General features: G+C 41.6%; 1 protein-coding gene across 3 annotated transcripts; it reads left to right on the forward strand.

The window, feature by feature from the left end:
• Positions 1-585: 585 nt before the first annotated feature.
• KCTD3 (potassium channel tetramerization domain containing 3) lies at positions 586-27439 on the forward strand. 3 transcript variants are annotated; one of them, XM_061475272.1, is made up of 18 exons: positions 586-1027; positions 5115-5168; positions 6405-6450; positions 7125-7198; positions 7875-7933; positions 8111-8191; positions 9036-9164; positions 10734-10824; positions 12535-12725; positions 16088-16203; positions 20223-20310; positions 20459-20575; positions 21834-22004; positions 23152-23307; positions 24243-24339; positions 25586-25770; positions 25871-26009; positions 26349-27439. In XM_061475272.1, exons 1-18 carry the CDS (start codon positions 954-956, stop codon positions 26929-26931), a joined length of 2451 nt encoding a protein of 816 aa, XP_061331256.1. In that variant the 5' UTR covers positions 586-953; the 3' UTR covers positions 26932-27439. The 3 variants fall into 3 exon arrangements, with proteins under 3 accessions (XP_061331256.1, XP_061331257.1, XP_061331255.1); XM_061475271.1 differs by having other exon boundaries at positions 596-1027; positions 9036-9179; XM_061475273.1 differs by lacking the exon at positions 9036-9164.
• Positions 27440-27511: the final 72 nt, after the last annotated feature.

Below are 27511 nucleotides of genomic sequence, written 5' to 3' on the forward strand. Positions count from 1 at the left end.
AGCATGCTTCAACTTTATCCATTGTGTTTCCACAGAAAAAAAAAAAAACAACATGAAATTTAAATACAGTGTAGACAAATCTCACTTAAAATACATTAAAATTTGAGGCTTATAGTTGCTTACTTGAGTGTAGGAATTCATTATCAAGCCTACCCTCACAACTTTAAACCACAATTTTACTACTTCCTCTGCTACCCACACTATCACTGTCATTTATTTCTTCCTCAATTTCCCTTTATTTGATGTGATAGATTCCTTCCTCAAATTGCGAGCTCCGATTTGTCTTGTCTGCTATTTTCTCCCTTTAATCGGTGCACAATTTGGTTAGCAACGGCTCCGACGTCCACACCGTTCTCTGTTGCTTTCTCCTTAAGTTTCCACAGCATTTTCTACGTCTGTCTTGCAGGGAATCGGCATTTACCCGACCTTTGAACGCTCAAGGTTCCGGGGCACCTCCGGGATGGCTGTGGCGCGGCCCGTAACACCCATCCCACTCCGATCACCTGCCCGGCTCCACCACCTCTGCCCGACGCCTCCTTTGTCCCGAGTAGAGCATTGACCCACTCCAGGCTGAGGGAAGTTCCCGATTGTGCGCAGCCGCCCTCGTTCCGCGAACGTTTCTACGCTTTTTGGCGAACGCCGGCCCCTCTCTCCTCCTCCTCCTCCTCCTCTTCGTCCAGCTCCAACTGCTGTGGCGTTGCTATGGCGTTGTCCGGTCGGACCGCGCAGTGTGTGCGGCCTGGCTGGGCCTGAGCGGCGGGAAGCCCCCAGGGCCGCAGACTGGCCGGACACCGCCCCTTCCCTGGCCGCCTGCGGCCGCAGATACCAGCGCGGGCCCGCTGGCTGAGCCCCCTTGTCTTCCTTCCCCGCCGCCGCCGCCGCCTTCACTTTCTCTCGATCCCGAGGTTCCGGGAGGCGGCGGCGGGCCCCGGCTGGAGCAGGCGGTGGAGAAGATGGCGGGGAATGGCGGAGGGTTCGCTGGCGCCGGGAGCGGGGAGATCATCCAGCTCAATGTGGGGGGTACCAGGTGAGCGGGTGTACAGGGCAGGCCGAGCGGGACCGACCCCAGGGCCTGCCGGCGGGTGGTGCCAGCTTGTACCGGAGGGTATCGGAGCAAGGGCGAGCACGGCAGAGCCGGCTCGCCTAGAATCGGCCCACCGCGGCTGCTGCTTCGGGAAGCGCATGGATAAAGCTTTTGCACGGGAGCTGGGACAGTTGGAGGCAGATACGGGAGGCGTTGACAGCCCTGTGTGGTGTCTGTATTGCAGGGTCTGGGGTTTTTAGAGACGTGCTCCAGGAGGACACTCGACTTTGTATGCTGCTGCTTCAGAGTAGAGGACAGAGAGGTTTGCTTTGCCATAGCTTTCTAGGCATTGGTCTGCCTTGCAGCCTCAGATGCTAAGGTGTTAAAAAGGTAGATATAATACCGCTGCTGTCAATCAGAGTAAAGATTTGTAATTGAACGGACACTGAAAGTTTATAAGATGGCATTTTGGCAGGCTGAGATAGAGAATTGTAGGTCAGAATCTGTGTGATAGTGTAGATGTTTCTATGCTCAGGCATGATCACCGTAGATGGTGGGAACTGAAGTAATGTGTCTTTATGAGTCTTAGGCACAGCTATTAGTATTAGAAGCAACTACTACTATCCCAGAAGAGGATCTTGTTCTTATAACTGAATTGTATGTTGCAGCCTTCCTAAAGGATGGTGCCATAAAATTGGTGCAGAATTCCTTTGTTATAAGGAGACATTAAGAACCTCATTCAGCCCAGATTGACTGCTTGTCACTTCCTGTCCTGGGTTCAGCAGTAGCAGTCATTTTTCTCCTTAGTAACTGGTGCAAGTGCTGTGTTTTTGACTTTCAGCCTGGGAACAACACTGGTAACACTGATGTTTTTAGTTGCTGCTCAGTAATGTTTAATCTGACCAAGGACATTCTGAGTCTCATGCTCTGCCAGGGAGGAGGGGAAGCTGGCAGGAAGCCGAGACAGGACACCTGACCCAAACTAACCAAAGGGGTATTCCGTACCACAGCACATCATGCCCACTATATAAACTGGGGCCAGTTACCCAGAAGGGTTAGATCACTGCTTGGTTGGGCTGGGTATCAATCAAGTGGTGAGCGGTTGTATTCTCTTCCCTTGTTATTTCCCTTATCATTATTATTATTGGTGGTAGCAGTACTGGTGTGTGTTATGCCTTAGTTGCTGGACTGTTCTTATCTCAACCCATGGGAGTTACATTATTTCGATTCTCCTTCCCATCCCTCCGGGAAGCGGGGGAGGAAGAGAGGGGAGTGAGAGAGTGGCTGCATGGCTGACTAAGTTTAAACCACGACACTTCCATAGTCAAAACTCTCCTACAGGGATGCTTTCAGGATAACTTTGATGTTGGCTTGGGCCAGATTTCATGTTACACTGAATAAGGTTCATCAGTGAACTCTGTCTCTAAAATTATAGGCCAGTTCACCTTTTAGGTTTTTGCTACAAGTGGAATCAAAAAGATGCTTCGATTTCATAAGTAAGATCTGAATCGGGGAAGAAATAAACCTCCTCAGAGGGCTTGTCTACACAGAAGTATGAAGAATAAGGCAAGCTAACAATTGTGTATATTTTATTTCTAGTTGAATGTCTGTGTTCTAGGCAGCAGACATCATTTGGATGTAAGGAATAGGTAAACTGTGCATTAGTTCTTGTTACCCATACTAGAAACCTGAAACTCTTAGTTTTGTTTGTGGAGTTGTATGAGAAGAGGAAATCGGAGCTCCCCTCTGACAGCAGTTACACTTTGGAGCATCGAGTACAGAGATGCCAGTTTTGCATGTTCTGACACTAGGTTCCCACTGCCCCCTGGGACTGCCAGAGCTTCTCTGTTGTATGCTGTTGCTCCAGTGGTTTCTGGTCTCAGCTCAGTGGATTCCTTTTCTGGCAGCAGAAAACCTCTTGCAAGTTAACATTCACAGAAATTACTGTAACAAATTTAGTAAGTTCTCTTGACCTTTTATCTCCCTCTGCTTATAACTCTAAAACCCCAACAGGCTATGGAAACGGCTGTTTTGCCTGTTTGTGTCTGTTCCCAGTTACCTGTATTTTTTTTCAGTGGAGGCCACCTGCTTAAGGGTATTTGAGAGTATTCCAGTGGGTTTACCTGGTTGTCCTCCTACAGTGTCCATCTGACCACTGCATGTTAGCTGCATGAATCTGTGGATGCACTTATACATGAAAATGTTGCTAGCTAAGCTTATTTCTGTACCCTGGAAAGAAGGGCTCTGTCTTCTTGTTTACATAGATTAATGTGTATGCATTAAAAGTTCTAAAGTATAGGTTAGTATGATGTATTACTAAACTGATCCCATAGTGCAAATCACAGAAAATACTCGTGCTATCTAAACTCACTGATCAGATTGCAAGGAGATGAATGTGGAATCCACTGATGGCTCCTTTTTTCTGTCCGCCTTATTTGGGCCTTGTTATTCTGGAACATCTAGTCACAAATATTTTGCTACTTTATTTGACTTAGAAAATGCTAGAGTTGAACCCAGCTCTAGCTGGTGTCAGAACACCAGCAAATCTTGACACCTCTAAATAGCTGACTGTCACCTATGTGCCTAAATGCAAGCATGTGTGCAGGTCAGAAACTGTGCTATAGTCTACTGAGAAGTACCATGGAGTCCTCAAACATTTGTTCAGAGATCCTGAGCGTCTTCAGGGTCTCGGGGGGCTTTATTGCTTCAGAATTAATTTAAGCATTTATCATTCAATGTTGTTTACAACTGAAACTTGTAGAAGTATCAGGCAATAAAAATATTCAGCTTGTGAAGACCTTTAAAAGGACTAACTGGGGATGGTGCATCCATCCCCATAGTTACATGTGGTGTCTGGATTAATCTTGGATAAAATACGTGTGACTCATTGTTTTCTATTATGCACACACTGTAGCATAATCATCCCTTAATCTTAGAGAAGGGTAGTGGTCTGTATGACAGCTGATAAAAGCTGTACAAAAATGCAGATATACTTAGAAGCCACTTTCCATTTATATAGCAAACTGTTTTGGTTCTCTTTATTTTTAATGTTTTTAGGAAAGACTTTGCTTGTTTGTGCTTAGAATGCCGATACTGGAGATTTTCTGTTGAGCAGCTACACAATCCAGATTTTATGCAGAATGGTAGTTCCATGCAGCCTTTGTGTTTCCCCTGGGGGTATAAATTAATGCTTTTTGTTTAGCAGTGGAAACAAAAAATACTTTGTAGTACATTCCTGGACTGTGTGGAAAGTTGCAGAATTTTACTTTTGCATTGCCTTTTTTGATTCCCCATTAATGGAGAGGATACCGAAAGTTTCTTAGTCGTGCTACTAATAAGAGGATATATACAGTCAGCTGATGTGGAGTATGAAATCCTTGTCCAAGCTGTCAATCCAGTTGTATTTCTTCATGTTAAATCAAAACCAGAAGTATAGAACAGTTCATAGGTAGTTACTATGTAAAATACTGTCTGGCATTGTAAGTAATACTATGCATTATTTCATGATTCAGAGTAAATGCTTTCTTTTAACTCTTATTGCTGTTGGCCCCCCCTTGGAGGGCCTAAATAGCAAATGGCAAATAATTGAAGTTACTGTAAAATACTGACTTGAAGCTCATTGTGGTCTTTTGCCATGCACAGCGTAGCACCCCTTTAGTTCTAAGTAAGAGTACCGTGCAGTTAGTTAAAAACATAGCACGCTATCCATTAACTTTTATTTTAGTGTCTGCTTTTTGTGTGGTTGCTTGCTTTTTTTTTGGGGGGGGGGGGGGGGGGCTTGGTTGTTTGTCAAGTTAAATGCTTGATGAAAATCTCTAGAGTATGAGAACCCAAAAATGTAGAATTTTGGGGACAGTGTATTACAAACCTATAAAGAATGACGCTTTGGGGGTTTCTGGACAGTTGTGCTTCATGCTTACGGACAGTCTGTGCAAAGAATCTGCAACTTGTTTGACTTTGTGCAGACATTTAAATGATCTCAGTCTTCCCAGATGTGTTTGATATCAGCTTTGTAGGACAAATAAAAGATAAAATAGACTTCCTTCCAATTTTACAGCTGATTGTAAAATTGTTAACTTTGGTTTCCTAGGTTCAGCACTTCAAGACAAACACTGATGTGGATTCCAGACTCCTTTTTTTCCAGGTATTTGTAATAGATATTCACATTAAAGAAACACAAATTAATAGTCATTTAAAAAAGTACATATCTTCTCATATATGTATTTATTTATTTATGTTGTTAATAGTGTCACTTTATGCTGTTAATGATGTCTTTATTCATTAATGCTTTTCTCCCTCCTCAAGCAATGGGGCAGATTCATTTGAAGTAAGCTGTTATCCAAAAAGCATCTTCTGTCTTGAATGATGCTATGGCAGCTTATATGTGCTGAAAAGCTGTCACTTTTTAGACGTAGTGTTATGGAAATAAGTTTCCAAGAAAGGGAGATGCCACTGTTTCTATTACTATGTTACCACTTGTGATCTTACTCACTATACACAGTAGCACTGCCTGTAATGTTTTTTTGAATTATTGCTGTACCCTGGGTACACGATACAGAGTACCTCCCACAACGCAGGAGCTGTTGAATTATTGAACATCTTTCTGCTAACTTTTACGTCACTACCATTGCTGCTTGTGTAGGTTGTGCTGCTTACTGCTTGTATGCTAGTAATTTTGTGCTGTAGTTGCTGGACCTCTATCATCACAGTTAATCTGAAACATATAAAAGAAATACTGGCATGTAAAAGGCAGGCAATTTTGCTTCCTTACGTTTAATTTTTGTACTCTAGACATCCTTCCCAACAAAAGCCAGTAGCTGACAGAGAGAGATGGCATTACCTGCTCCTGTTTCACTGAAATGTTAGGATAAATGGAGTGCCAGGGAGGTGTCACCTTCTTTGAAGCATGGAAGAAAAGGCACGAGGAGGAAGTTCCATGCTATTCCTCAGTCTCTCAACACAAAGTATACTAAGGAGTTTGTTCTGAAAGTTATCCATGACTGGCATATCTCAGAGGTAATTGTCCAGACTGAGATGGAATCTTAAAATAAAACTGTTGACATTACTTAGTTTGCTTCTTATCTGTAAAACAATGTTTGGTTGTTGTGTTTTCTGTAGATCTGGAGCAAAAGTACTTTAATCTCATGGGAGAGAAACTTTGAAGGAAAATTGTGTCAAAACTCATCCACCCCATTCTTGCCCAGCAAATCCTTGCAGAATTGATAGTTTACTCTTGCTTTTTACTTCAGTAGCTTTTATTGTTTTACCAAAATACAGGTGAAAATTCACAAAGAAAGTAAAGGGACTGAGAGTATTGCTCTCCTGTATTTCTATTAGTACATTTCTGAGAGATGTCTAATGAAGCTTTCCTGTGTTTCAGTTTGCTGAGTGGAAGAATTTCAACGCTGAAGGATGAAACTGGTGCTGTGAGTAGTAAACCTACTGATAAGTTACTAATTTAATATTATGCTTTCAGTTAGGTTCTCTCCTAAATAATAATCATTGTAGGTTCTAATCTAACAGGAATTACACTGCCTGAGTCAGTCTAAACTCTCATGAAAATTAGTGACATCTCTAATTTTTTTTCTTGATTCTCCTCTTCATTCCAAGATAAATGAAACTGGGACAATGTGCAATTTTGTGCTCATTCTGCATTGTCTACAATGCAGAGACAGCAACTGTATTTAGACAGAAAAACTACTTATTGGTGTACTGCAGAGAAGTGTAATTTTCATAAGATAGCTATTGCATATGTAGTAGATTAATCCTGAGATTGAAATGCAGCTTTAATTGGCAAATATATATAGAAAAATGGCTGTTTCAGTGAGGGTGCCTGTTGACCTTTGTGGAGAGTATAGAACTTAAAGAACATGCTTATTAAGTGCCGTCTATTTGCATCAGTGTTTGTATGTATGTCTTATAAGAATATTGAACTGGTGGGTGGTAGAAGGATAATGAGAGGAAAGGAGAGGCCCAGAAGCTTTGGGTTATGTTTGTCTGCCACATCCTCAATTTCTATTTCTCATGCTCAGCATAAAAAAGCATTTCAGTTGATTGTTGCTCCATAGTAATGCTAAAGCACAGCAGTTTTTCCTTGCAGATATTTATTGATCGTGATCCAGCAGCATTTGCGCCCATTCTAAATTTTCTTCGTACAAAGGAGTTAGACTTAAGGTAAGAAGTTCTCCTTATTTCAAGTGAAAACTAATTTGATCAGATGTGTTAGTAGAAAACCTTTTTGAGTGAGGATTGTTCAGTTTTACTTATCTAGGTGGGTGCCCAGTGTATGACTCTGCACCCTCCTAGATCTGGGACCACGTCTGAAGTATATATGTGGCATGGTGGAGGCAGAAATGGTAGCGTTATATTTTGTTAGTGGATTCATAGAATCATAGAATGGTTAGGGTTGGAAAGGGCCTTAAGATCATCTAGGTCCAATCCCCCTGCCATGGGCAGGGACACCTCGCACTAAAGCATGTCACCCACGTTTCCATCCAGCCTGGCCTTGAACAGTGCCAGGGATGGATTATTCACAACTTCTTTGGGCAACCCATTCCAGTGCCTCATCACTCTTACGGTAAAGAACTTTCTTGTTATATCCAACCTAAACTTTAAACCACTTGTGGCAATGTATTTCTTTATTGCTTCTGTATCCTTACTTTAACAAAAGGTAATACTGAGATCACTTTGAAATCTCACACATCAACATGTTGAATGCATTTGGTGGTAATTCTTTAAACTGCTAGGTAGCTTGGTGTTCACATTGTGTAATACCTACTTAATATGCTAGTATTTAAACTCTTAAGTATTTACCTTGTCCTTGTGTTGTTTTGTTTTTTTTATTTCCTAGGGGAGTAAGTATTAATGTTCTCAGGCATGAAGCTGAATTCTATGGAATCACTCCTTTAGGTAACTTATTTTTTTAATCTGAGGTCATCTCATCTTTATTATTGTAGAAATGACTCACTTGCAAGTTCTGGGCAGTCATGACCCTGAAGATTATCAAACTTACTGACAGAGAAGGTTAATTGAAATAATGTTTCCTAGGAAGTCAAAGCTGTGCTCATACCTGGTTTTTCTCCTTAGTGAGAAGATTGCTATTATGTGAAGAACTGGAACGCTCATCTTGTGGCAGTGTCCTTTTTCATGGCTACCTGCCTCCTCCAGGTATTTTTGAGTTAATCATCTGATGTTGCTTGCAGTCACTTACTGCTTTAGTTTATGGGGGCAGTTGGCTGAGGTAGTTACTCCGGGTGTCAAGCTATCTAGAGAAGGCTGTCCCATGGAAAGAATAAGATGTGTGGTTGAATTGAACATAGTTCTGATTCAAACCCACGGCTTTTATATGTATTCTTTATGTAATGGTATATTTAGAGTATTGGGCAAGGTGTTGTGCCATGTTAATATGAAGCAGGCTGTGTTTGATAGTGGACTAGTATAGAGATTCTTCAAGTAGGTTATCAGCATGGAGTGCTTTCTTCTTTCTGAAGGAGGCTACAAGGATGGTGGGCAGGGACTCTTCATTAGGGACTGTAGTGACAGGACAAGGGTTAATGGGTTCAAACTTAAACAGGGGAAGTTCAGGTTAGATATAAAGAAGTTCTTTACTGTGAGGATGGTGAGGCACTGGAATGGGTTGCCCAAGAAAGTTGTGAATGCTCCATCCCTGGCAGTGTTCAAGGCCAGGTTGGAGGGAGTCTTGGGTGACATGGTTTATTGCAAGGTGTCCCTGCCCATGGCGGAGGGTTGGAACTAGATGATCTTAAGGTTCTTTCCAACCCTAACTATTCTATGATTTCATGATTCTGTGATTCTAAGGTACAGTTACTTTATGTGCCCTAAGTCTAGGTGACAGATTGCCACAAATGAGCTTTCCTTGACAATATGGGTACTTAAAATAGGCTTTAGATCAAAGTGCATGATTATTAATCCTGTATTTTGAAAGTGAATGAATATCTGTTATATTACTAAACTTTATGGAGTGGAACCAAACATCTCTTTTCTTTTACAGGCATTCCCAACCGTAAAATAAATAATGCTGCCAGGCTACCATCTGATGATAGAATTGGTCAAAACTGCTCTGAGAGTGAGATTCATGGTCGTGGTGGTGTCCAACCTACACTTGATGGTACTGGCGAAGGTACAGTCAGGCTAGGTGAGGAATGTCAGTTCTGAACCCAAAACAAATTGAAAAGGTGATTGTCAGTGGGTAATAAAAGTTGAGTGGCTGTTTCTGGTTTCAGTCTGTTATTCTATGTTTGCCTTAATCTAAATTGTGATTAAGGCAAACCTATGTAGTATTTAAGGTTCACTGCTGTACACTCAAGGTATGAGGCTAAGTGAAAGGCAAATCAAAGTTCTTCAATTAGGCCCCTTAGACAAATACCTTTCACTGTACTAAAGCCATGATAAAAAACAGATGGACCAATATCTCATGGGTTTTTGTTCAGGACGTCCTTCTTTTGCATTTCTTTCTTGTTCCTGGTGCCTCTTTCTTGTTCCTGGTGCCTCTCTCTTGCCCTGCAAGAGTTGAGATTTTAGTGTAAAGGTAGTCTTAAGTCGTTTAACTATATAGAGTATATTCCATATAAAATATATAAAACTATAAATAAGATAAGGTTGAATTCTATCATCTTCCAGTTTTGACTTTGGAGGCAAAATGATTCTGCTTGAGTTGTCATCCTCTGCTATAACCCTGTAAATTGTTGCAGTGTTCATTAGGGACTGTAGTGATAGCTCAAAGGGTAATGGGTTCAAATTTAAACAGGGGAAGTTTAGCTCAGATATAAGGAAAAAGTTCTTTACTGTGAGGGTGATGAGGTGCTGGCACAGGTTGCCCAAGGAAGTTGTGAATGCTCCGTCCCTGGTGGTGTTCAGTGCCAGGTTGGACAGAGCCTTAGGTGACATGGTTTAGTGCAAAGTGTCCCTGCCCATGGCTGGGAACTAGATGATTTTAAGGTCTTTTCCAACTGTAACTATTCTATGATTCTGTGATCTAGAGTATGTTAAAAGGTGAATTTCTATCCAGGTAATAGAAAAATAAGCCTTGGGTATGTATTGCTGATCCTTCTTTGTGAGTTGCTGCAGGTTTGGAAGAGGGCAGTCATGGGGAAAATGAGAGGGAAGATGCAGTCTTTAGGTATTAGCTCTTTAGTGTATCAAGGTTGAGAGCTAACTTGGGGAAGTACCATAATCACTGATTTCCAGTGCCATCCGACACTTCTGCCGCACCAAATTTAGTTATAGCTTAGAAACAGGCATGCTCCCCCTACATAGTAGATGGAGGAGCTGTAGGTATTCTCAGATGCTGGAAATCTCAATTAACAGTCTATAACAATAATGCAGGGTTGCACCAAGTATTTGCCTACAACGTTTACAAAATACAGCAGTGTTTCAACAGTCCTCAGATTTTTACCAGTTTGGTAGGCTTTAAAACTGAGGCATATATTTGCCTTTTCACTGTTCTGGACACTCTGGATTGTAATGGCTGAGATGAAATGTATAAGAACTTCTGTAGAAGAATTGTAATAGTTGTAAGAATTCTGAGTAATACTGCTAACTAGAATCTAGGTGAAAATCTTTCTTGAGAAAGCGCATTCACCAAGTTTCTGTTGCCTGCCTAGGAGAGAGCTCTATCTTGTTACAGATGAGCAGAAACATCTTCTAATACCCATCACTTGACTGATTTCAGCTTTGTTGTTGTTTTTAGGATTCCCTGTGGACCCACGGAAAGTTCTTATAGTAGCTGGCCATCACAACTGGATAGTAGCTGCCTATGCCCATTTTGCTGTTTGCTACAGGTATGAATATAGTAGTTTGTCAGGTTCTAGGAATCTGAAACAAAAAACCCCAAACAAAAAACCTCAATTTCTATAAGCAAAGCAAAAAGATTGCTTTAGTCTGAAATAACAGGAGATCACTTGCATTCAGTTTGGCCCTATAAATCTTGAGTTGCTGCTTTTACTGGTGCAGATCAGCTGCTTGATAGGAACTCAACTTTTGCTGCTTTCATGTTGATTTTGATGCTGTTGCAAAAGTAATGGACTCCAAAGCCCATTTTAAAGCAGGTTTTCAAATGAAAGATCTCTTAAAAGAGTTCTTCCTGCTGTTTCGGTTTGAAGACATTCTGTGAAGTTAGGCTATCAAAGAACTTGAAACAGTGAAGGGATTTTTGCTGCATAAGTGACAAACCTTGTCTTAAACTTCATCTTAGCAGAACTGTTAAGCACTTGCTACTTCACCTGGGTGGCTGGAAAGTGTCTAAATGTCTTGTAAGCAAACTGGCTATTTTTTAACATCAGGTGAAGATAAGTAACACCTTCATATTGCAGAAGCTAATTTTAGTTCACATCTGAAAAGCCTGATTTAACTGGTGGCTGTCTTTTCAATGGAAAGTAATCTTTAACAAGAGCTCTTCCTAAAAGCCAAACAAACACTGCTGTTTTGTGGTTCAGAAACAGAAGGGAGAGTAAAGAGTGTGATGTGAGTAGCTTCTTTCTAGTTACTGCCGAGCTGAAGCTATAGTTTTCTGCCTTTTAAACTATATATGATACTAATTTATTTGCTTAAACTTTGTAACTTAAGTCACATCTAACTTGTCTGCTGTATTCACCACTGCAGTTTGGTTTGCCACTAGATGTGGCTTCTCTTGCTCTCTTCAATGTTCTTGCTTTCAGTTATGTGTAATATCGTCTGACTGGAGAAAGAGGCAATGATTTGAAATCATTGTCCCCTCCTTATGATTTTTATCTCTGTTTCCCTTTAAGTGAAAGATTCACTCATGTGAATCTCACTCTCCGTGGTTCTTCAGCTCCAGGCAAGATGCAGTGCTGAAGTTAAAAGACTAGGACCAATGGCAAAAAAATACCAGATAATGTTTCTGCTTTCCATGCTCACATTTATATAATTTGACTGCTGAGGTTTAGTGTGCTTTAGCTGAGTTGCAAAGTATCTAAATTATTGCCTGAAATTAAAGCAGATAAATTGTTTTTCTGGTGTTAGGTAAGTCTTTAAAATGCACAGGGAAATGATTCTCTAAAAATAAAGCTTATGGTCAGTTCAGTATTATCTGTTTACAGTATGCCATAAACAGAAAATGCAACTTAGCACAGCTTTATGCTCGAACATGATTGGGTGTCTTATGTGATGCATAATTTCCAGAGGCAACTTAATAGAGATTTTTTCTGAAGTCTTAAGCTGAGCCTCTGGCATTTGTTTAGCCCAAACTTTTGGTTTGGTCTTATAACTTATATATCAGATGTGCTTATATGAAGAAAAAGCCCAGTACAGGGGTTCGGTAGCTGCAAAGCACTGAAATGATATGCAGAGTCAAACTTCAAGGGAGGAAAAAAAAAGGCAGCTTTTGTAGACTCTAGTGCTTAACTGGAATTTCAAGTTTTGTGGCTTGGCCTGTAAGACTGGAGCAGCCAGCCAGCCATATTGGTTCAGGTGTAGACTGAGGTACCTGTTTCTGAATCTCTAACCCTCTGTTCCCTCCTTTGCCTCTCTAGAATCAAAGAGTCATCTGGGTGGCAGCAGGTCTTCACGAGTCCCTATCTGGACTGGACAATTGAGCGAGTGGCTCTCAATGCTAAGGTGGTTGGAGGACCTCATGGAGACAAGGATAAGATGGTTGCAGTTGCCTCAGAGAGTAGCATAATCTTGTGGAGCATTCAAGATGGTGGTAGTGGCAGCGAAATTGGTAACTATAATAGCGTGGGCTTTTTATTTTTGTCTGTGTATGTTTAACAAGGAAGAAGTCTGTGACCTTATTTTGAGGTACGTATGATCTGCAGTGTCCTGTGGACGTTTTCACAAAGTGACAGAGCATGCTTATACTGTTACAGCATATTAACTTTCTTCTCTGTCATGCTAGAGGAATCCTGTCTTTAAAAGGTGGACAATAAAAAAGCAGTCTGCTTACTGAACAGGTACTAACACTTACTGTTCAGTTTGAGGTTTTTGTGTAAGGATGCAAATTAAGAGTAGAACTTTTGCCTGGACTTGTATTAGAATCTAGGCCATAGAGCAAAGGAACTGAAGCTTCTGATATGAAAAGTTACAGATATTGAGAAATTCTGTTCTTTTCTTTCCTTCGTCATATCAAAGCTACATTTTTACATGGGGATGATGGAAAGATTTCAGTTCTCTGTCCAATGTAGTTCATAAATGGAAGGTGAAAATCTTTTTATAATTACAGTATAGAAAAAGCACTCTACTGCCCTAAGCATACAGGAATAACTGCTTGTACACCTTGGCACTAAAGGACACACGATTAGGGAGGCTAAAAAAATAGCAGGAAGATATTTCAGAAGTAAATGTTCTTTGGTATTCATCTGATGGCTTGTCTGACTCTTGTTCAAATAGAGGTCAAATTTGGGAGGTAGTGAAGGGAGTGGTATTAGGAACTCCCTGTAGCCTAATTCTTGGTGTTTGAATAACCACTACTATGCCAGTAATGTTTTTCCTTGGGCAGTAGATACTGCTAACCAAGTATGACAGCAATCTCCTTATTTGGACACTTTGCTTTGAAATTTACTGCTGAGTTAATTTATTAGATGTATCTCCATACATAACTCCATGAGAATTCATGCAGTCATTAATTAAAGTCAAAAAGATGAGCATTGCTTTAAGCACTGTGCTGTTACGTTTCTCCTGTACTTTCTGGTTTGATTAGCTGCTTATGTTACCTTGGCATTTGCAATAAGATACGTGAAGCAGCATCTCAGATATTTGGAAATGAAGTGCAAAGAGACACAAAAGCCATAAGTGGGCTTCTAATAAAAACTAGAATATGCCAGTACCATAAATTTCTGATAACTCGGACTTCGACTGAACATGGCAGCAAAACTGGAGGAAGCACTTTTGCTAAACAGGCTGTGCTGCATTGAAGTGATTTTTGTGAAACAAAGGAAATCCCACTTGGGGCAGAGGGGAACAGAGAGAAAGTGCCTCCAGGTCTGAATCTTTAGTCTGACTAACATTGACCAAAATGTACTGTTCCTCTTTTGGATAATAGGTCATGCTGCTTGGGTTAAAAAACCCTAAAATATGTTTGTGCTTATTAGTAATAACTTGAATAGAGTTGTCTTGTTTCCTTGTGGAGGCAGATGCTTGCAGTCCTGCTTAGTGTTAGCGATATAGTGCATTGCTATCATCTTGGGAAAGAAATTACTTGTTCCAGTTGTTGGGGCCTGGTGATGCCATCCTCAGAAAACTCTGTGGGCTGGCAGCTTTGTGATAGGGCTCTGCCAGAGTGCTCTCTTTACTTTCAATATTATTTACATAAGGCACTGCTGCTGGGTTGCTGCTGTAAGCAGTACCTTACTGAGAGGGACCCTTAAGACAAGAGCCTGTCATTACATATAGCATTGTCTCCCCTGGGAATGGGTCTCATATTGTTGAGCCTAAGCAGGACTGACCCTTCAAATTCCTCCAGACTATTCAAGCTGTCTTTCTTGATTCTCTGGAGTAATCAATTCTAGTTGTTTCTGTGGATTTTTTATTACTGCCTTTTTCACATGTCCTGTACAGCTGAATCTCATCTGCATTGAATGATTGTGCTGTGCCATGGAAAGCAGTTTAGCATCCCAATTAAAGATAAATATATGTTGAGCTTCCTGAAATTCCTTCTCAGCGTGTAACAGAGGGCTGTTCTTGGTTGGGAATGGCACTCTGTTCATTTGAATTTGCCCAAAACAATGTTGGGAAATATTCTAGCTGTTGGGTACTCTTCTTCTGAAGACATCTGGCTGCTGCAGTTAAAGTATATTAGTGAGAAGTAATATAAGTATGTAGAGTGAGTAGTATGGAATAGAAAACTTACTAGTGAAGCTGGACACTTGATAGTGTTATGTATCCCCAGTAGTATAGACTTTTGTACTTACTATATATCCCCAATAGTACTGACTTTTGTGCTTACTAGGCAGTAAAACTTAGCCTGGAATTACTTACAAACTGAGTTACTTACAGGGTTGTTTTGCTGGATTTCATAGCTGGCAAACTCGGAAATTATCTCAGAGTTTTGTAGTTTGCTGTAATTTTCAAACACACTGTGCAATAAATCCTACCAAATGTATTTTGCTGTCCAAGTTTGCATTAAAAGTATTCGTATTTGATCTATGATGAGACTAGAAGGCTCTAAAGAGAGGACAGATATTAAGGTCTACTATAACCATAGTCATCAATACCTGTCACATTCTTCTGTGTTGTGATTTTTAAGTGCAGTGTTCTTGATGCCACATTTGCTTTCTTTGGAAAGCCAGCATTTGCTGGTAAGTCTTATCTTCCAGATTTTGAGTAGTATGTGATGACTGGTGAAACTGGTTCCCTATATGGCTTCAGTTTTTAATAGCCTGTACTCTCTACTCATGGACTGTAACCAAACTGAAAGATGTGTAGATGAAAAGAGAAGGAAAGAAAGAAAGACACAGGCTTTTGTAGGCTGCTTAGTTTTACAGGTTCAAGTATTTCTGCTAAAAAGAGAAATTTGAATGTATTCAACTAGTGTCACACTGGGGTAGTTCAGTTTTTTCCAAGATTACTGATTAAACCTTGTAGCTGTATTTAGTTTCTAAAATTTGTTTTCAGACTACGGCTGTTTGATTGGACTTCAAAAGAGAAAACTTGTAATACTTTAAAAGGTAACTGCAAACTAATCCAGTACAAATTTGGCTAATGAAACCCATGAAATTACTGCTTCTTAAATGACTCTTAATAGATTCAATGAAAACAACAACAAAAAATCCTTCTTACTGGAACAGAATTTTTGATTGTTATTTATATTTTAATGTCCTTAGAATATATAAAGCCCTTTGAGGACTTGATGGCAATGATTGCATCAGAAGAGGTGACATCATGCTGCTATTCAGCTTAATGGAACCCGGTTTGCTGCTTGAATAGTACCTCTCTTAGTACACTGCAAACCCAGTTTTGGCTGTTCTTTTCTTGCTACTGCAAGAAATGTGACATGACAATAATGAAAGAGGTTCCATTGTTACTGTTTTTTCTCTTTATTTTAGATATGCTTCAAAGACTCTGTTTGTTTGGTTTTTTTTCTTATAGGAGTGTTCAGTCTTGGAGTCCCTGTAGATGCTCTCTTCTTCATTGGCAACCAGTTGGTGGCTACAAGCCATACAGGGAAAGTGGGAGTGTGGAACGCTGTGACTCAGCATTGGCAGGTGTGTTCAGTTCCTTTTTCTGTTTCAGTCACTTTCAATAAGCTGGTATTTCTTCTAGTAAAAAGAGAATCCAGCAATCTAAAAGCATGTGTGAAATGCTTGTCACAGGGTTTTCAGCCCTGACTTGTGTCACAGAGTTTGCAACCTTCATATATAAGGGTGTGCCTGTGAGTAGAATTTTGAATTGTTTGGTGGTAAAAAGCATGCTTTTTAGGCTTTCAGGTAAAAGGATGTGGTGTGATTTAGAGTAATAAATGTCAAATGTATATATATTTAAACATACTTAAACATTTTAACTGATGGACAGGGGTAGAGCAGTTGATGTCATCTACCTGGACTTGTGCAAAGCGTTCGACACTGTCCCACATGACATCCTTGTCTCTAAGTTGGAGAGACATCAATTTGATAGGTGGATCACTCGGTGGATAAAAAACTGGCCGGATGGCCACACACAAAGAGTTGTGGTCAATGGCTCAATGTCCAGCTGGAGACCAGTAATGAGTGGTGTCCCTCAGGGGTCGGTGTTGGGACCGGTCTTGTTCAACATCTTTGGTGACATGGACAGTGGGATTGAGTGTGCCCTCAGCAAGTTTGCCCATGACACCAAGCTGTGTGGTTCGGTTGATATGCTGGAGGTAAGGAATGCCATCCAGAGGGACCTTGACACGCTTGTGAGGTGGGCCAATGCTAACCTTACGAAGTTTAACCATGCCAAGTGCTCCTACACCTGGGTCGGAGCAATCCCAGGCACAGCTACAGGTTGGGCAGAGAAGAGACTCAGAGCAGCCCTGTGGAGAAAGACTTGGGGGTGCTGGTCAATGAGAAAATGAACATGAGCCAGCTTCAGTGTGCACTCTCAGCCCAGAAAGCCAAACATATCCTGGGCTGCACCAACAGGAGTGTGGCCAGCAAGGTCCAAGGAGGTGATCCTGCCCCTCTGCTCTGCGCTTTTGAGACCTCACTTGGAGTACTGTGTGCAGTTCTGGTGTCCTCAACATAAAAAGGACATGGAACTGTTGGAACAAGTCCAGAGGAGGGTTACGAGGATGCTCAGGGGACTGGAGCACCTCCTCTATGAAGATAGGCTGACAAAGTTGGGGCTGTTCAGCCTGGAGAAGAGAAGGTTGTGTGGAGACCTCATAGCAGCCTTCCAGTATCTGAAGGGGGCCTATAGGGATGCTGGAGATGGACTTTTCATTAGGGACTGTAGTGACAGGACAAGGGGTAACGGATTAAAACTTAAACAGGGGAAGTTTAGATTGGATATAAGGAAGAAATTCTTTACTGTGAGGGTGGTGAGGCACTGGAATGGGTTGCCCAGGGAGGTTGTGAATGCTCCATCCCTGACAGTGTTCAAGGCCAGGTTGGATGAAGCCTTGGGTGGCATGGTTTAGTGTGAGGTGTCCCTGCCTGTGGCAGGGGGATTGGAACTAGATGATCTTAAGGTCCTTTCCAACCCTAACTATTCTATGATTCTATGATATATTTAAGGGATCTTAAAAGTTGTTTTACACAGAGAGACTCTTCAGCAGAAATGTACTTGGATATGCTGTAAAGATATTTGTCTTGCATGTTGATGCTTCTGACTTTATTCCTGTTGTTAGAATGCATGTTAAATAGATCCTTGGAGTCTGTATGAGTCTGAGAAAACAGTGGAGCATTCATATGAATAACAAAGCTTGTAACACAGCTGGGTGTATGTCTGTGGCACAAAACCTAGATGCAGTAAGATCCCTAAATTGCCTTGCAAATCTCAAGAGGCAGAACTGACCTGAGGCTGCTGCACTGTTTGGTAAGTTCCCATTCAGCCTTTAAGTGACACTCCTGCGAACAAATAACAGATAAGAAGTATGAGATAGCACTGCTTCTGCAGCAGACATGCTAGTGTGTTCTTGAAAAGCAATATTGATACCTTGCAAAATCTTCTGTTGAGACAACTTAATGCTACGTGACAAACTGGCATCTGACATTTTCTAAAGGAGCAAGTAATAAAGAATAAAAAATTGTGTCCCATTCATCATCTTTGTTTCCAGAGGAGCCACAGCAATCTTTCTGATCACATTCGTAGTTCCTCAGTTTGACTGACCTTTTGGTGAAAGTGTTTCCTATTGAAGAATAGAAAATCTTTGAGAGGCTTATATGCCAGGATGTCCTAAGCCCAAGTTTGTTTGCTTTCTGATACCCAAGCTAAACAAAGCATGCCTAAATCCAGCCAGTTTGAAGGTGCTTTCTATATCTCAAGCTCTTTTGGTAGTAAGGAATAAAAACCTCGCATCTTCTTATACGTCTTCATCTCCCTTTAGAACACATTCCTCTTGAAAAAACTCTATAAAGACCTACGTGGCAGGGTTGTACCATCTCAAATTCCTCATGAGAATACATGGTATTTGTGTAACTGCTTTCCATGAGTTGCCCATAGCTCTCAGATCTAGGATGTAATCATACTTGCTGCAGTGAGAGAAGTTTTGAGAAACAGAATATGCCAGTGCCCCACTGGGCATATTTTACCCATGACTGTTGTATAGTGTTGCTCTGTTTCCTAATGAAAGTTCACTTCTTGGTAAGTGCAACTCTTGAATTGCCTCTGGTGTGTCCCTGTCTGGTGCAGAAGATAGATCTCTCCTTGTTTTGTACAATCTTTCTGACCCAGTCAGTTGATCTCTGCTGTCAGCAGTACTGGGGATTCTCTTGCTCAGACCTCTCCTTGCAGTTGCCTCCTCTGCAAGGTTATGACTAAAGTTGTAAACTTTTGATGGATTGCCTTTGCCTCTGTTTTGTAAACTTGTAGCAGATGGGAGAGCTGCTGTATACCTTTGATTCACAGAACCAAAGAACAGTAACAGTTTATTTTTAGCATTAGATCTATGCTGAATTATGTGTGAACATAAGTGAGAGAGGTGAGGTTCTTTAAACAAAGAAAACAGGGAGAGTGCCCCTACCTTCCTATCTTCCCATATTTATATTGAAGCTGTATTCATGTTTCAACTTTAGAATATGTTTTAAGGGTTTTACAGACTACCCTTCGGTTAGGAATGAGTACTGACTTAGTGTGTGAGCTCTCTGGGATGTGGGGAAGCTTCTTTGGTTGGTTTATTTTGCTTTTATCCAACAGATTCATTTTAGTTATTTTGCAGATGATTTTGTATGTCTCTGAGGTAATTGGAAAGATGCTGCTGGTCAAAGAGAAATGAGAACTTAAGTAGTCAGTGTCCATTAAGTGAACTGACTGAAACAAACGAAGTACAGAACAGTGCTATGACTTCGACCATGTTTCAGTGCTCTGCATAAAAAAGCTTTTGGCTTTTTCTTCCTCAGAGCTGAAGCAAAAAAGAAAGAATTGCTTGAGATAGGGAATCAGACCTAGGATAAGCTAAACTTTTTCTTTGCTAGAGATCTCCATCCCATCTGAGGTAATAAGCATTCCTTTTGATCCTAGAGGACAAAGACCAGGCATTCTGAATCCCCCACCTTAAGCTGCAGACCAGTAAGTAAAATACGACAGGGCTGCCTTCCAGTTCATTTGGTGTGGATGTGTATCAGAAGTGGGACATTGAAATGGGATAAGAATTTTTCCCCTCTCATTATATATCTGCTAGGGGCTGAGATCTCCATAGGGGCTGACAGAGGAATATAAGTACTGGGGGTAGAGGAATGCTTCAAGAGGTCACATGTAGTTCCTTTGCTCATCAACCTCTTAAGCAGTTGTCAGAAAGGGAAGAAGGGACAGGACAAAGTGTGAAGTACACTCATTTTGCATATTGGTAAAGAAATCCTTTTTTGAAGGTGTGGTTTAGCTGCAATGCTCTTAAGTTTTTGGCCTTCATATGGAGCAGTTGTGCTGACTTGTCTGCTGAGCTCTGTGACTTAAGATCTGGTTTGGGAAAGGAATGCTGTCTACCAGCAGCACTTCAGAATGCCATTGCATGTGTGAGCTTCAGACCGGGACCAAACTCAGGTGTTCTTCAACAAAGTATATCAAAAATGTCTTTTTTTTGTTTGTTTGTTTCCATTTGCACTAGGTTCAGGATGTTGTTCCTATCACAAGCTATGATACTGCTGGATCTTTCCTGCTGCTGGGCTGTAACAATGGCTCTATATACTATATAGGTAAGAAATGAGAAAAGGCAAGAATAAATAGGAGGAGGTGGTACTGTGAAGCTTATTTGGAGGAGTTTGATTCTTAACTCTTTAGTTGGTCTAAGTTGCATCAGAACAACTCTATTCAGAGTAATAAACAGATGTCTTTTCCTCACAGACATGCAGAAGTTCCCACTGCGAATGAAAGACAATGATCTTCTGGTGACAGAATTGTACCACGATCCCTCCAATGATGCTATAACAGCGCTTAGTGTCTACCTCACACCTAAAACAAGTTGGTATTTTATCACTTTCTCTTCAGTGAGAGTCTGTTACAGATGAGGGGTTTTTGTTTTCTAAATGGACGTTTTCTGTTGCAGCATAGCAGGGCTAAAGCCCTTGACATAAACAGTAAATTCTTCTTCAATTAATCATCTTCAAATGAATGATGAACACTACTAACTGTAAATAGGTACCTGTACTTGTGTGTGTGTATGCTTGTACCTCATGCATTATACATTAACATATAATGTAGTAGCATCCCATATTAATGGTAGTGTACCTTTTCTGGGTTTAAGCCTTTTGCGCTTTATGAATTGTATTCACTGAAATAGTTTGTGGTGAACTGGGGGGGGGGACAACGAGACCCAACAGCAAGGTTAAACTTACAACCAATAAAATTAAACCCCATTTCCATATGCAGCTGAATGATACTTAGCTCTTGTGTCTATAGGCCCTTCTGTAAGCACAGTGCAGCAAACCAGGAAAAACATAACTGTACTGATACCAGTGACCTTTTAACTGTAGTCCTTGCTCTTGCCTTGCTTTCCCATTTGCTTCCCATTATGTCAGAAAAGGTGTGTGGCATGTATTGACCATATCACTGTGAGGAGTGCATTATGACTTACCAATCTTGTCTTTCACTTCCAGGAAGGAGGAAAGAATGGGAGAGAAAGTGTTGTTAAGAAACTGTTGAAGAGTGTAGCATGGCAATAAACAAATGTTGAGGTTTTTTAGTGGCAAAATGTCTTCTCTGTTCATGGGAAAATAATCATAGAATCAAAGACTGGTTTGGGTTGGAAGGGACCTTTAAAGCTCATCCAGTTCCAGCTCCCTGCCACAAGCAGGGAGACTTTCCACTAGACCAGGTTGCTCAGAGCCTTGTCCATTCTTGCCTTGAACGCTGCCAGGGATGGGGGAGCCACAGGTTCTCTGGCACCCTGTGCCAGTGCCTCATAGTGAAGAATTTTTTCTTAATGTCTAATCTAAATCTCCCTTCTGTGAGCTTAAAGCAATTCTCCTCCTTGCAAAGAGTCCCTCTCCCTGCATATTTCTTGTAGGCCCCTTTTAGGTACTGGGAAACAGAAGGTCTCCCCAGAGCCTCCTCCAGGCTGAACAAGTAATAAGTATAGTAATGGGTAAACTGTGTTTAAAATAAGTATCTACCTTACTGTGGAAGCTTGGAAATACTGTTTTCTACTGCCTCATTCCCTGGCCCTAGTAAGACAAGCTTTTATCCCTCAGGGAAGCAACTGTGTTCTTGCTTGCTTTAGGTGTAAGTGGCAATTGGATTGAGATTGCATATGGCACCAGCTCTGGAGCTGTGAGAGTGATTGTACAGCACCCTGAAACAGTTGGGTCTGGGCCTCAGCTCTTTCAGACCTTCACAGTTCATCGAAGTCCCGTTACGAAGATCATGCTTTCAGAGAAGCACCTTGTTTCAGGTAATCTTCTTTTCTGTGCACAAATGTGTATTGGTGGGTCTCTCCTCCTCTTGAGCAATGAAGCATTTTTATGCATTGCTTAATAACTTGCATTGCTCCCACATATGATAGAAATTAGTTGGACAGATTTGGGGGGGAGAGGGAAGGGGTTAGATTGGCTTGGATCCTCTTTGTTAAAGTAAGCATTCTTCAGAGCATTTAGCAGGTAAAAGGCACAGGTTTTATTTGCCCAGATACTGGAACAACTCGCACTTTTGTTTGTGTCTTATTCCAAGGCTGCCATTTGTGGAAATAAAAGGGGTTGTAAACAAATGTATTCCTGTCAAGTCTTACTGTTGTGGGCAGGTCCTTTAGGACTTTTCTTCTTTTAACAGCCTTTCAGGAGCTTTCTGGGTTGCAGCAAAATGTGCACCATCTCCTCTTGGGCCCTAGAAAAAGCTTTCCTGTGGCTTCAAAGGGTTTCTTCTTTTCTCAGCTGTCTCCCAGTGTTTCTTGTGCTATCCTATTTGTCCTGTCTTAGACTCAGGAAAGTGTCTTGCTTTCAGGGAAGAAACAATCACTCCTCCCTCTGTAAGAATCTGTTTCACCCAGAATCCATCAACCAGATAACAGATTTACTTTCTGCTGCTATCCCTATATCTTCAAAAAAGGAACAGGAACCATAGTATCCAGCTATACCCCAAACAAACAGCCTAGAGCTCATCTGTTGCCCTGTAATTTGGTGCTAAACTTTCCATGCCAGTAAAGGGCACATCTGTATGTAGAAACTGAATAACTAATGAATGAACTAGAAGAGCGTTGCTGTGTAATGAGGATTCTGCTGCCAGGCTGCTCTCATGACATGTCTTGTTCTAGTATCTGCGCTAACAAGGTGGAAGCATGCTGTAGGCTACTGGTGCTGACTCAGTCAGACCTTAATGTTGTGTTCTGCCTGCTTCAGTTTTTCTTGAACTTCAGGAGATCAGTAACAATTTGTGGATTGCTAGATAATGTGATCCATTTTGCATGTCTGGAGGTGCTGTATAGCCTGATATTGCCTAAATTCTGCTTGATTGCTCAGTCTTGAAAAGCTATCATAAAGAAATAATTAGAATTGATCTCAAAAGTTTTGTCATCCCTTGTTACTGTCTATTTTTTTCCTTTCTAGTTTGTGCTGATAACAACCATGTACGGACATGGACTGTGACTCGATTCCGGGGCATGATCTCAACTCAGCCAGGCTCAACACCTCTTGCATCATTCAAAATCCTATCCCTGGAGGAAGCAGAGAGTCATGGCAGTTACTGTTCTGGAAATGACATTGGTAGGATGTCTCTTGAATGAGCTGTGCTGAGCCTATACATTCACTGGTCTCATGGGGGTTTAAACAGACCTTCTCCCCTGTAACACGCAAGTCCGTTGATGTGTGTGAGCTGTTATATATTGCTCTCCCCTTGAAACCATGGAAGGAATCTGTAAGATTCACCTGAAAATACTCATTGTTCAGGCTGTATAGCATGAGTACACTTAAAGGACTTACTCAGCAGGTGCGAAAAGGGAAAGAAAAACTTTCAAACAGATACTACACCTTTTCCTTGAGCAAACTGATGTAGCATTTCACTTTTGGTTTAGAGAATGACTGAAAACACAGGAGACTGTATTAAAGCAGATGAGCATAGTAAGGGTTTCAGTCTGCTGCAAATGCCATTTCTGCTGCAAATGCCATTTCACTGTTCAGTCAGGATTAAGTGGCACATGTGAGAAATACTGAAATGAATTTGAAGTTGTGACAAATTTTAGTGAAGCCTTGAAACTGCAGAGATAAATGAGGCTAGGATATTGCTATAGCAAGCCACTGAAGGAATGCATGTCAGTAAATACAGGTACACAGGTAGTCTGGATTTCTTTGTGTTCTGAGTCTTGCAAATAAACCTTTGATGACGAGGATGCCCAATGAACACAGGGTGAGGTCAGTACTATGGCAAGAAATCTAGGGTTTGCACTGATACCATAATTCCTCTAGGAACATGCAGAAAATTTAAGAATGGGTGACCTTTAAAACAAAAGAACAAAACATATTTGTATTTGTAGAGGTTTGTAACCATTGGGTAACTTGTTCTAGATATTAGTCATCTTTGGTTCCCTAGTTGTGGTGCTATAAAATTGCAGTGGTCATACTAGTATGAGTTTGGGTCTTCAGGAATGCACGGAGAAGAGAGTGAGGGAATTGAAACAAAATCATCTTTCTTTTCTCTCTAGGACCCTTTGGTGAACGTGATGATCAACAGGTTTTTATCCAAAAAGTTGTTCCCATCACTAATAAACTGTTTGTAAGGCTCTCTTCAACTGGGAAAAGGTACCTCTGTGATTAGGGTTTTAACTCGTAAAGGAGCAGAACTGTTCAAGTGGTGGTGGGGGTCTCCCATCCCTTGGGGATGTGTGCAGTTGCACTTGGCAAGCTTCTAACGTGCTTGACAGGTTTGGCTGAACTCTAGTCTGTGTGTTAGTAACAGAACTGTACTTAACGATCTGTTATAACCTGAGCTCACTAAGCAAGCATTAATGTGCCTCTACAGAATATGTAACTCAGTTATGGTACATGTTAACGTTACATTACAGAACTAATGCTGAAGTTGCTGGTGGCAGGGATTTTGCTACTCACATAGGTAGACAGGGAAGCAGTTTCTCTCTTCCTTTCCACTTGGCTTTGCAGAACCTTTAAAACTGAGAAACTGACCTAGAAAGGTCAGGTATATAATTATTTACTAGGACTTGGTTTTGTAATATTCTACTATGTTGCTGCCAGTGTAGTGAGAAATGTTGCCAAGTTGCTTTTTTTCCTGTCAGGCTAGGAAGATGGCAAGAGATCAGTAAAGATGGTGCTTCTCAGTTCTGTGCCACTTATTACTATTGTGTTTCTTGCCTAGTAACTTTGAGTCTGGGTGAAAATGTTTATGGCTTTACACTATTGGCATCTTAATTGAGGGCAGATTACTCCTGTAAAAAGCTCAATGCAAGGAGCCAGTAAAACAAATCACCGAGAATGTGTGAGGTTCTGTTGTGGAGTCTGGCTTAGCAACTTAGTTTTGGGAGTCCTTTTCATCTTACTCCCCACATAAGCTTCTAAAATAATGGGGAGAAAAGCAACTGAGATCTGCCATGTCAAGTAATACTGCAGTTGTCGTAAGACAAAAGTTATCTCTATAGATAACATTGGATTTATCATCCTTGGAGTTTTTTGCATACCTTTTATATGGTTAAATGTGCTGTTTCTGCAGGTTGGTTTCCTAGAGTGTTTAGCATACGAAGGGACTACTTGCTGTCAATCTTGAAAGCCTTAGGTTTCTAATCATTGCAGATTGAAAATGGACATAGAACAAGTGGGGGTTCCCTAATAAACAAGTAGTAAGACTGCAGATACATTGTGGGGGAAGGTTTGCAGCTAAGCAGCATGCCAGTCATGCAGGAGAAGGAATTTTGTCTGGAAGAAAGGTCCTTTTCTGATGGCAATTTCAGTGCTTTCTCAGAAACTTAAACCAGTCCTGACTTCACTGGCCAGACCCTGCAGCTGTTTTGGTAACTTGGGGTTTCTTTTCCTGTAGGATCTGTGAGATCCAGGCAGTTGACTGTACTACTATCTCCTCATTTACTGTGCGAGAATGTGAAGGATCCAGCAGAATGGGCTCCCGGCCACGCCGTTACCTCTTCACTGGACATTCAAATGGCAGCATCCAGATGTGGGACCTGACCACAGCGATGGACATGGTTAATAAGAGTGAAGACAAGGGTAAGTCATGTTCTGCCAGGACTGCGGTGTGGTTCTTTTTCTGTCCACATGTAAGTGACTACAGGAAATGGACTTGGGCACTAAGAGCTGTCTCTTTCAGATGCTGGCGGCCCCACAGAGGAAGAACTGCTCAAATTGCTTGACCAGTGTGACTTGAGTACATCTCGCTGTGCCACACCTAACATCAGCCCTGCTACCTCAGTTGTTCAGCCAAACCGGTTGCGGGAATCTAATTCTAGGTAAGTCACCAAGGGTGGCGCTGGCTGTGGACACCAAAGTTTTACCTTTAGGTAGGCAAAGAGGGGTTTGGTGACTTGAATGCTGTAGCTGAGCCCCTGAATCCATGCCCTCAGTGTCTTAACCAACAAAAATCGAGGTGTCTATGTGTAGTTTATACGTAAAGAATCCCATGAGAATCCCAAGTGATCTGGAAGCCCTTGTATGGGAGTTGTGATGAGTATATTGCTATTGTAGTGGGAGTTGCAGTGGTGGGTGGGAGCAGGGTGTGTGTAATAACTGACTCCTGTTCTCAGCCTAACATCTGCTGTTTTCATCCTTGGTTGTTTCTCTTTCTGAAGCCTCCAATTGCAGCACCATGAAACAATCCCTGAAGCAGCCACGTATGGTTCTGTGCGGCCATACAGAGAAAGTCCCCTGCTGGCAAGAGCAAGGCGGACAGAGAGCTTCCACAGTTACCGGGACTTCCAAGCTTTTAACTTAACCAGCAAAAGCCCAACAGAAAAGACAGCTGCTGCAAATGGGAATTCCAGCCAGCCAGAGGCCAGGAAGGCAACAGTGGAGGGCAGCATAGCTGAGAAGAAAGCAGTCCTGACCACCACACTTGAAGTGCGAAGCACAGGTGGGACGGATGCAGGTGGGTATTGCAGTACAGAGGTTCACCATCTCCCAGAGAGTTCTCTGGATCTCAAAAGAAGAGGACCAGAAGAGGAGAGTGAAGCCAAAGTAGAAAGCAAAAAGAAAATGGGGTTTGAAGGAGCTGGCTTCCTGGGAAGGAAGAAGGTGCCTCACCTGGCCTCTGCACCAGTCCTTGCTGAAAGTGGGCCTGAATTACCTGGGGCAGCTTCTCCATCACCTACGAAGATGGCTGCTTCCCCACGCTACCGTAAGAACGACTCATCCTGCCAAGACTATGGCCTGTGAAAATGGGACTGGTAGCAAAGATAAGGTGCAGGTGCCCTCTGGTTGGCAGCAGGAATAACATTATATGTTGTGGGTTGTTTCTTGAATGGGACTTTGTTCTGATACCCAGAATGAAAATTGTAAGATTGTAAGAAAGTACGTGGCTGCTGCCAAACCTTTGAAGAGTTGTGCGCATCAGTGTGTGGCTTTATGTAATGCTCCAAAATGTAGTACGGTACTTGGTCCAAACTATTGTGCATTCTTGCTTAAACGTTGTCAGGCATGTGATCTGTTGTGGTTATTTCTGTTTTGGGGGAAGGGAGGGTGCTAAAGGAACCTGTGGGTGCTTAGTGGAAGATCCCTTTTAGATGCAGCCACATGTTGTTTTGCAGAGCTGCTGCTGTTTTATGAATGGGATCCTTGCTCTGAATCATGCTGTCTGAAATGCTTTCTGCAGGTTAAGGAGGAAGCTATTCAAAACAGCATATGATTTTGCCTCTTAGTCCAAATAAATTGCCAGAGGAGTGTTGCTTGTGCTTTCTGAAAACGTCGTATCAGATGATGGGTTTTTCTGATTGTGACTGAGAGGATGCATAAAAAT

Source organism: Pezoporus flaviventris, unplaced genomic scaffold (genome assembly GCF_033815535.1).
Source record: "Pezoporus flaviventris isolate CSIRO_AGI_PZ_B2104156 unplaced genomic scaffold, CSIRO_AGI_Pfla_v1 ptg000083l, whole genome shotgun sequence".
In the NCBI taxonomy this organism is placed as follows: domain Eukaryota; kingdom Metazoa; phylum Chordata; class Aves; order Psittaciformes; family Psittacidae; genus Pezoporus; species Pezoporus flaviventris.